General features: G+C 42.6%; 1 protein-coding gene across 1 annotated transcript; it reads left to right on the forward strand.

The window, feature by feature from the left end:
• The first annotated feature begins 1486 nt into the window (after positions 1–1486).
• Positions 1487–4383, forward strand: LOC117858739 (uncharacterized). Its single transcript, XM_034741864.2, has 8 exons — positions 1487–1790; positions 1937–2055; positions 2250–2332; positions 2674–2795; positions 3286–3450; positions 3558–3651; positions 3798–3972; positions 4077–4383. Exons 1-8 carry the CDS (start codon positions 1748–1750, stop codon positions 4095–4097), a joined length of 822 nt encoding a protein of 273 aa, XP_034597755.1. The 5' UTR covers positions 1487–1747; the 3' UTR covers positions 4098–4383.
• The last annotated feature ends 6767 nt before the right edge of the window (positions 4384–11150 follow it).

Raw genomic sequence — 11150 nt, forward strand, 5'->3', positions numbered from 1 at the left:
CTGCTCCGCAATGCTTTACGACCACTCTGGTTCTTTTTCGCGCTATGTCTTTATGCAAGAATGAGGGGAGATGGAATTGTTTGTCACAATGCGATGCAGCGATGGTTACGCTGCTGGGTCTCTAGAGCACATACAGAGAGTATGTATGATCAAGTCAATGCTCCAAGAAAAGGGAACCAATCCTAGCTGATCTTTCTTGTACCTTTGAGGCCTTATTTAGTTAACTCTCTTTCTAAGGAGATCGAGGAGGATTGGGAGGGGATTTAATCTCTCCTAATCCCCTCCAATCTTCTTCAGCCCCATTCAAACCGAACAAGACCTGAAGAGACTTTGGTAACCCTTTGTAGCGGCTAGTACCCATGACCTGTAGCCTGAGACCTATCTTTTAGTTTCTGATGGATACTATGGATAAAAGTAATCTAATTAATCACGAATCTATACGTCAGATATCCTTGCCTAGAGGTTAAGGCCGGACAGATCATTTACAAAATGTAGTTTTCCAAATGTTTCCCTAGCATCGGCGAGAGTCTTGTAGAATTAATCTCACCTTCAGTCAGCTTACAATCCTTGTTAAATATAGCACCTCCGGGTAGCCTTTCTAAAGAAACGAAAGGTCCAAAGTGCAAGAGAGATATTATCTGCGAAAGGGTCTCTCCTGAGTTTGACTTCACGTGGAAGCGAAAAAAATGGATCTGAAATAAAAAAAACTTATAAAATAAATAAATAAAGACATAAAAAAGAGAGATATTATCTAAATATTCCACGTGAAAGACCTCCGAGTAGTCTTTTAGTAACTCTATTCCACGTGAAAACCGCACCGTTGGACCCAAGGTATTATCTAAATATTATGAAAATGTGCTACATGAATCTACCAATATCAATATCATCTTATCCGATTTGCCTATGGACAAATATGCAAATCTGTTTCAAATTGCTTTTCTTATGTGTCATATTGTGTATAACAAAAGTTACGAACATAGAAATGACAAAACAACCTATAATTTGAAATTTTAGAAGTATTAGAGCAACTTCAACAGACCCCTTTCCCTTTCCATTTTTCAGCCATATAGGGGATTGAGAGAGAGAAAACGTACTCCAACATATTCCCTTTCCCATTTCTTAGACCCATTTATCTTCCTCCCTCCCTCCTTTCTAAAGGGATTTGCCTCTCCTCCTTTTCTTTTCTCTTCTCTCCTACCACATGATTTGAAAGCCAGAACATATCTTGGCCATCCGATTCTGTCACCATAACCGATATGCCGAGGCGCCGACTGCCGCCCGTCGGCCTCTCCAGCCGTCAGGTGGAAGGAAAGGAGAAAGGAGAAAGGGATCTGCTGGAGCAACCATCTTAAAAATTGTAAAAATTGTGAAAGGGGATTTTCTAGGGGGAGAGAGGGGAAATGAGAAAATCAATCTGTTGGAGTTGGAATTTGGATAAGAGGAAAACTTTCTCGGGATTCAGTAAATATCCCATCCGACGGCTTTAATCGCTGCCCTGCAAACTCCCGATTGCAGTTCATGCCGAGCAAGACAAATCCCTCTCCCAGTCGACGCACACCAAACCGCTGGCATCGAATCGGATCCGCGGGTGGCTGTAGGCATCCCGGCATTCGTCGCCCACCCACTCCACTCGCGAGCCCAGAGATTTCCTCTCCCCTGCCCACTCCGCTTTGCTGCGGCTGGCGACGTCGGGAACACCGGTCTCCTCCGATTCGATCCCGACCGGTGGTCTCCCCAGCGGCTAGCCATGGCGGAGCCGTTCAGCTCATCCCAAGACGCGTCCAATCCCCGTGAACGCCTCTCTTCCCTGATCTTATATCACTACCGCTTGCTCTGAATTCTGATTGCCAGTAACACTTCGCTGTAGAGATGGGGGCGAAGTAGAACATATCCTGCCTCGTAATTATTGAATTCATGTCGTTTGGTTTCTGAACAGCTGCTCCGGAGCAGAGAGTACTGGTGACGAACAAGCACGGGGAGAATCTCGTGGGCCTGCTGCACCACACGGGTTCGAACAAAGTTGTAGTGCTCTGCCATGGCTTTACGGCTTCCAAGGTACACGAGTACGCCATTCATCATCTGAAAAACAAAAGTTGGCTTTCGTCTCTGAGGACATGGCTTGCCAAGTTAATTAACATGTTTTCAAGTTAATTAACATGTTTCGTTATGCTAGCTGTAGAGAATTAAACTTTTTTTTGTAGGAATGTGCAATTGTTACGGATGTAATGAAATTTAGTGCTCGTTTTCAGGACGATGGAATCATTGTTGATCTTGCAGCTGCAATAACAAAGCAAGGGATTAGTGTGTTTCGCTTTGATTTCAGTGGAAATGGGTAAGTCACTAATGGATTCTCCCTTCCATCAATTGCTTTTAATTTTCTAAGGAAGCCTTGGGTTGGAAATGTTGAACTAAATTAGCTAAGTTTCCTAATTGTATGTATTACCACATTACTGCTTGGGTTTGTGATTATTTTTTATTAGACCTGCGTTATTTTTCAGGGAAATAACCATAGTGCATATTACTAATTCCTGTTTTAATATTCTTTGTTGCATCCAATTGTTTGAATTTGTATTGTACACTGCATTATTTTGCAGAATCTATTCAATTTTGAACTACCATGGTCCATCACCTTACCCTTATTTCATATGATGCCTTTGATCTTATGCTTTTCAGGGAAAGCGAAGGTGAATTCCAGTACGGTAACTACAGGAAGGAGGCTGATGACCTGCATTCTGTTGTTTCATATCTTTTCCAGGAGAATTTTGATGTAGCAGCTATTGTTGGTCACAGCAAAGGTGGGTTATAATCGTAGTTTGGTTTATTATAATCATGCAATTTATTGTTTGTGTTATTATGCTGCTCAATTGAATTTGTATCATTGTCTAGCCAAGTGCTCAAAAGAATTTGTTCATTCCTTGAACACTTGAACAAGAACTTGCATATGCAATCTAATATAGGGGTCATACGTGGAGAAAATCTCCAGTATATTTGTGTATAATCATGCACCGCATTACTCAGGTTTCAGAAATCGAAAAGTGCAGCTGCAATCAAATGGCAATCAGTTAGGACATATCAAGGCTCTGTTTGTTAAGGACTCTTCTTTAATAGGAGGGGGTCTGTTATCCTTTGAAACAAACAAGAAAGAATAAAAAGGCTCATCCTTGTATCTCCCAAAGCAAGCTGTAGCCACTAGCCACCTGGCCATCCTTCTGGCATTACCTTCAATAGTCTAGCAAATTTTAAAATACCAGTCATTATTTCGTTAAGTTTATTGTTTTTCCTCAGGTGGAGATGTGGTGGTTCTGTATGCCTCTATCTACAATGATGTCCCCATGGTGGTTAACCTTTCTGGTCGATTTAATTTGGAGAAAGGCGTTGAAGAGCGCTTAGGCAAAGAATTTATGGATAGAATAAACAAAGAAGGCTACATTGATGTCACAAACAAATCAGGTAAGGAAACATGTCTGATCTTTTTATATTCAAGGCTGCATGATAAACAAATCATTTATGGGAGCTGTAGCTTATTGTTTCTCTTCCATGTGCTTCTTGCAATGTAGGAAAGTTTTTGTACAGAGTAACCAAAGAGAGCTTGATGGAACGTCTGAACACTGATATGCATGCAGCAAGCCTTTCCATCAGCAAAGAATGCAGGTAAATAAATTAATTTAGGCTTAATCTTCCCTTTTTCTTACCTGGCTAGAATAAAAAATAGTACATGTATAACATTTTTGGCTATGTTCATTGATGTTCGAGCATAAAATCTTCTTCACAGAAATAATTCTTGACTCTTTGTCCAGGTTCTTTACAATTCATGGTTCAGCTGATGAGATCATACCGGTAGAAGATGCATATGAGTTTGCGAAGCTTATACCGAACCACAAGCTGCGTGTCATTGAGGGAGCAAATCACTGCTACACTGCTCATCGTAAAGAACTTTCTGATGCCATAGTAGAATGCATCACATCCAACGAGGTATAGATTAAGCGCAACTGATCAGCGTTTGTTTATTGCAGTTGGTGCTTTGCAATATGTTTCACCAATGATTTCATGCCTGTGATGACTGATTTCCTATGCAGGCAGGGGATATCCCACGCTAGAGCCGCACGTTCCCCACCACAGCTACTGGCTCCCTCCAAAAATATATTGGCGGATGAATTAGTCCTCGTTTTGTCATTGCGAAGTTTCATTGCACAATTACCTAGACTGAGAACTAGGTAACTCTACCAGATGAGTGTTATAGGGATGAAACTCCTCCCTCGTCTGATGAAACTCTCTATTAATTATCTTGCCAAGTTAGCAATTTTGCTGATGTGGCATTAAATTTAATGTCATGAAACTCTCATAAAACTCCCCATTAAGATTGGCCTTAGCAGTCCTTATACAGATCATGTTTCTTGGATTATTTACACGCGGTATTCGAGCTCTTTTTTTTTAATGCCTCTCCACGCTGCTACTCACTCACCTTACCGGTTTTGCTTTTTATTCGTTATCTTGGATTGTGTTGGGACATTGGTGTCATGGCGTTTGGCCATTGCTTGCTTACAATCAATGGATTCCGTTGGCGCACTGATCTGGACGCATCCAGGCACAAAAATCAGTGTGCCACCTAAGGTCTTTTTAGTCCCCTTGCAAGGGGTTTGTTCGGCTCAAAGAACACACGTCCTCGTCGGCTGGGCCGCTGGGCTGCTGGGCCGAAGCCCATCAGTGTGCATTCATTGCCAAGCGGTCATCGTGCAAACGATGCATCACTGCATTACTGCAGAGATCATATTGCCAAGTACAGATTGGGGGTAGTTGCAAACCAAGGATTAAACGAGCTTTTCGTGCACGTGTTAGGATCATGACTTCAAAACTCTTCTCCGTACATATTCTGACGGGAGTTTTACGATTTGAATCGGCGACGAAAAGACTTTTATTCTCTGCTACAAAAGGTTGTAGTGAGAATCAGGTAGCAGGAAACACCAAAGTTCTTGACAGTCCAACCATCATTGCATTTGGAGTTCTTTAGTGCCATGCTGTTACCACAAGTTCTTGGCGATAGCTTGGTGAACGTCCAACAAATAACACCAAAAACCCCCAGTGATTTAATTGCAGTGATTCTGAACAATTAACTCATATGTTGCAGTGTCCTGATGTGCTATTTGTGTTGAACCACCACCACGCGGTAGACAATAAATAATATTTGGCAAAACAAAAAAAAAACTGCGACCAAGTCCACGCTTAGTAGCAATGTACTTATCCTGATTCCTGAACATATCGGGAGGAGTAGAGCCTGCTCAAACTAACAGGAAGTCATCAATCAAGTATACAAATGCAACATAGAAGTCCTACCATGAGTTTGATATTTACATCATTACATGTATTCGTTAAGCACATACTAGCAACATAAAAGTCTTATAAGAGCTGTTTGACATCAGTCGAGAAGATAATCCACACCTATTACCTTGCAGAGGTTTGTTGCTTACTGGATGCCCCCATAATGGAAGAGAAGAATATGTCCCGCTCACTTACAATAATGGGCACAGATGTGCAGCCAAGGATTAAACAGTCTGTAATGGCCATGTATCTATTGGTGTCTGTCCCCTATCTTCATTGCAAAAAGGAAACTTCTGTCATATGGAATACCTGGACCTACAAAAAAAATACAAATGGCAAAGTTTAAATACCTTAGAACCCATTTGACGTGATGAAATCCAGTACTGCATCAGCGACTTCTTTGCGATGTGCGGTGTAGCTATGATTTGCTCCCTCTATGATGTGGAGTTTATGGTTGGGTATAAGCTTCGCAAACTCATAGGCATCTTCTACAGGTATGGTCTTGTCAGCTGAACCATGGACGGTTAGGAACCTGAGTACAGATAGTAACATGTCTGAAAAGCTGAAAAAGATGTGAGCTATTCTAGCACAATTGGACCTTAATGAGAACAAGAAACCTTGGACTTTTATTGTGCGCAGATGAAACTCTAATGCTCAAGAAATTCATCTTTTTCAGTTTGGAGTATAAACACGAGATATAATGTCTGAAATAGTTTTTGTACCTGCATTCGTTGCTAATGGAAACACTTGCAGCACACATATCAGTGTTAATCCGTTCCATCAGACTCTCTTTGGTTACCCTGTAGTTGAAATTTTCTACATTGTTCGAACACAGTCAAAAGATGCCCATGAAAGTTATTATAAAGCAACAGCTACCAAAGCCTTATTCATACCAAATTTGTCCTTGATGTCAAGATAGCCTTCTTTATTTACGGGTAGAAATGCCTGTACGTTGCTACGGGTCTTTACACGTTCTCAGGTTATTATTCTCTTGTTTCATGTATGGTCGCTTAGCGTCTATATTGATATTGTCGCTTCCACGCCACCAGCCGTGCTTTAGCCAAAGCCTATGCGGATAGCGGTCTGTATAATAGTGAAGAGCCGCATGAGAGGGTAGTGTTCTGCACTTCTACTACTCAACTACTGGAATTTCATGATTTTATTAGAGTTTTTCATTTCGTAGGAAGATTTAAAGCACCCGAGAGATATATTAAAATAAAAGACCTCATGATGTTTGAATTTTAGATAACTTGATATTGAATACAAAGGTAACTAAATGAAGCTATAACGTGAAAATGTTAAATCACCAAGCATTGCACAACGAAGTTCGTCATAACCGGTAAGTAACTCTCCTGGGCAATATACGAAGATACAGAATGACATTCACGATGTACTAGCCTAACTGCCTAATGCAACCCGAACCAGCCCACCACACCCAACCGTCCAACTTAGTCTACACAGAAAAAGAAATTACCGATCAATTTCAACTGGTAATTCAAGGAAAGCCTCGAGCTCAAGGGAAATAGTTACTGCAATATTTCTCAGTGAAAAATATGTTCCTAAAACACCAGAAACTGTTCAAAGATAGAAACAGCATACTGCCATTATACACTGGGGACTCAGAGCAGAAGAAGTGCATTTACATGGTATTTCATGGATACTGACAGCTCATTGGAGCTATACGCCATCTAATATACAGAAAACTCAACTAAAAATCATAATTATAGCAAATAGCTGTAAGGACCATGTAGCGGTTCAAAAAGAACAGCATAGAGAACAAAGTATTTGATTCGACTGAGTTTTCCATATTTGATATTTAAAAATTGGACCCAAAGAAGAAAATAATCGTAAGACCACCCATCCTAATTAACTGCAATACTTTTGTTCAGATCAGTTCGGTAGGTCAATTTAATGTGAAGTCAATGAATGAATGCTTTAGGTGTAGGACACATCAAATTACTAACTGCACAAAGTAAACACCCTCTGAAAATGTAGCTTATGTATATTTGGTGAGTCCATCATAGATAAACCCCCTTAATTAGGCATGAACTGTAATCTTTCAATAATCTCCATACATGAACGTATGGATGGCTCGGGTGCCCCGCCCCACTTCCTTCCTTCCTCCCAGTGCCTGCTGCCTAGGCTAGACCGCTAGAGTTTAGTAAATTTAGGGACTGGGGGGGGGGGGGGGGGGGGGGGGGGGGGGGAGAGATCATGAAGCTCTGAAAGGCAAAACCAACCATGATCTAGACTTGGTAAAGCAAGAGGTAGCCATCAACCATTCGCATTGTAAACACACAGGAAAGCATAAAAACAGTTAAAACTTCAACGGCTGGGGCATGCTTTTCTGCTCACAAGTAATTGATAACCTTCAGTACTGCATTGTTCCACTAAAATCTGCATCTAGTGTTCTACTAAAATCTGAATCTAGTGTTCTACTAAAATCGTATTAACTCTCAGTCACTTTTTTTTTAAAAAATCTAAAACCAAATCGTCTGAGGCTAGCATAGCTAGCCGACAAGAACAATTTACAAAATGTATCAAAGGAAATTTTGGACCTGCTGAAGTTGCAGTTCTGTCTCTCCTAACTAACAAGCTAATCATAAACTTTGATGCCAGTTACCAACTAACAAGGCAAGTAGAAAATCCACCTAAGGAAATCATGATTCCACATAGGACATCACCAGTGACAAGTTAAGGCCGTTACGATTAACATCCAATGGAAAGAGACAGCAACTGACCTACGCAAGCAGTGGCGTATGCAGAAATTGCTTTGCATGCCAAAGATTCTCTCAAATCTTCATCCGTGATTCTCCGAGGTGGAGAAGGCGACTACTGAAGTCACGCAACACTAGCTGCCAGCAATCGAGGAGGTAATTGAGATCTATGATGATCCAAATCTCCCGTTGTTGTGGTGAACCCTGTTGGCGCGAGGACTACTCGAGAAACAGAGGTGGCGTCAAAGGCTGGCGATGATCGCACTGTGACTCAACAAGCCGCGTCCAAGAAGCTGTCCCTGAGCATCAAGCCACTACGCCTATTAAGGGAGCCTTCACTGAAGCTGAGGCGTTCTTCGAAGTAAGTCGTGCTACTCCTTTTGAGTACTAATTACAGCCTGTGATAGACTTATTGTATGTCTCTGAAGACTTGTCTTATGTAGGAAATCCTCTAGCATGGAACTTGGAGGGGCCAGCTTGAAGCCTGTGATCGATGGTAGTAGCCACTCGGTCTAGGATGTTGCCCTGGCGCAAATAAGTCCGCCACTAGAAGAAAATCCTACGCCAATAATCAACTCAGGTGCCATATCTCTTGTAGCTGCATTGATGCAGGACGTTTCTTCGCTGACTTATGCTGTAGTGCCAGCCCCCGAGCAACCAGTACCCGAAACTCTAGTGGCGACTATCTTTGGCGTCGTGGGTACTCTCATAGCCCCCCGAGTCGGAGGTAGAAATCGAAGCCACGGAAGTGTTGGAAGTCGTGGCGGCCATCCCATCTTCCAGGCTGAGCCCGTCGACAAGTCGTGCCATGGTTCCACTCGATGCGGCAGATGCTGAAGTGCACGAGGAGCCACTGGTAGCAGGGGAGATTAATCCTGAAGACATTCAGTTGATCGACGACCCACTGCTAGACATGGAGATGGTGGCTGGAATGATGGAAATGTATCACCGTGTTGGTGTATATGCGGAGCTAAGTTCCATCCTACTGCTTCCATAACTTGAAATTAGTACCCATACCCCGACACGAGTATGTATTTTGTGGTATAGGATGTCATCAGGTGCTCCCGGCATAAATCATAGATGCTGCAAGGCTACGGGGACGCAGTTGTCCGTGCTTAGGCCCTGGCTGAGGAGCTTGCCAAGGAGAGGGAGTACTCTTCCCGGCTGCTGCTGAAATACGACGGACAAGCCACCGAGTACCGAAATAGTGTCCAGTGGTTTGAGGAGGAGAAAGATCGTCTCAGGAAGCGCAACAAGTCTTTGAAACAACAACTGAGAGGTAATTGATCTTCTCCCTTGGTCTTCGAGTACTGATTCCACTTTGTGATACTGAACTTCTTGAGTATGATTTCTGCAGTGCTCAAGAAAACGAAAGAAGATCTCCAGAGCCAAGTTGTTGACTAGAAGAACTCCTACTACCGGGTGACAGACCAGCATGACAAGTTGTCTGCATTGTATGAGAACCTGGACCATCACCTGCAGAAGGAGAAGAAGATGCACGAGGATGGGGAGGTCGACTTGGTCAATGCCATGAAGACCCTCCAAGAGCGTGAGGCCGAGCTAGAGGCTGGGAAGCTTGCTCTAAAGGAATTATCTGAAGTAGCCCAGTTGATTGTGGACATGGTGGAGCCCCTGGTTGAAGGTGTAGAGCCCCGCCCTCTGTCTAAGGTACTTAAGGAAGTGCCATCGAAGTTCACCAGCCACATCCAGAAGATAGCGAAGTCTGTCTCCAAGTAGCTGCTGAGCTTCATGAGGTCCTTCTACCCGCAGGCTGATCTTGCTCCTGTCGCGGAAGGAATAGCGGAGGACTTCTCAGATGAGCTATTCCAGCAGTACCTGCAAGAGATGGACCCTATCACGGAGGAAGTAGCTAATGATTTAGACCTTGAGTAGTCTTGAAAAAAGTGAACATTGGTTCTTTGTAATGTAAAACATGATATGAATGAAATGTAAATAATTCTAAGTCTTGTCCCAATTTTTATTGCTTTCGACTTGTTTTTTTAGTGTATCTTACCAACTACCCTGATAATTGCTCATACGGTAGATACAAGTATCTACGCACAAGACTACTTTAATGAGCCTCTTCAAATACACGATGTAGAGTACTTTAGGATGCGACTCCTTTCTACGGAGTACGAGTACTCAAGGCATCTAGGTAGTTAGAGCTCTTAAGCGAGTAGTCTCTTCAGGATTTCTTCAACTAGAGCCTATCTTTATAACCTCCCTGGGTTGTATTGATGTTGTGCTCTTGAAAACTTGGAACTGCAAACTTGTTATTACAAGCTGCGACTAGACAGACTTGTTTAGCAGATAGTAACTCAGATAGTTTAGATAACTCTCGAAGTGCTGATGACTCCTTCTCTGTAAGCTGCCATGGGACAGACTTGTCCAATGAGTTGAATAACTCACAAATTTTGCTGTGGACTTGTCTTTGCAAGCCGCGTTTGGACATTTTTATCCAGTGAGTTGAATAACTTGAAATTTTTTGTAGACTTGTTATTACAAGCTGCATGGAGGCAATTTTACCCCAGATGCTGAATAGCTTTGTGCAGACTTGTTATTACAAGCTGCGAGTTGGGTGATAGTGCCCAGGGAGCTGAATAGCTCTGCGAACTTGCCTTTGCGAGCTATAATCAGGCAAAAATAAGTAGTTGTATTATGACAAAAAATAAGTCTACTTTATTGAATTGTAGTTCTACACCTAAGGCCGATGGCCAATTTACATGAATATGTAAACTAAGGATAAAATCGACAAAGTTGCTTGATGTTCCACGAGTTGTCGACGTCTTCACCAGAAAGATGTTGGAGCTTGTATGACCCAAGTCCGGTGACCTTGGAGATGATGAATGGTCCCTCCCATGACGAATTTAGCTTGTGCAGCCCCTTGGTGTCTTGGATACGCTTGAGGACCATATTGCTTATATTGAACGAACGTTGTTTGATGTTGTGATCATGATAGCAACGGATTCCTTCATAGTACCTTGCAGACTGGACGAGTGCTGCACAGTGAGCTTCTTTGAGGCTGTCTAAGTCTAGACGCCTTGTTTTTTCTACTGCGCCCTCCTCGTACTGCTCGACTACTGGAGATTTCCACATGACGTCGGCGGGGAGGACAGC

The sequence above is a fragment of the Setaria viridis genome, chromosome 5 (assembly GCF_005286985.2).
Source record: "Setaria viridis chromosome 5, Setaria_viridis_v4.0, whole genome shotgun sequence".
NCBI lineage: Eukaryota > Viridiplantae > Streptophyta > Magnoliopsida > Poales > Poaceae > Setaria > Setaria viridis.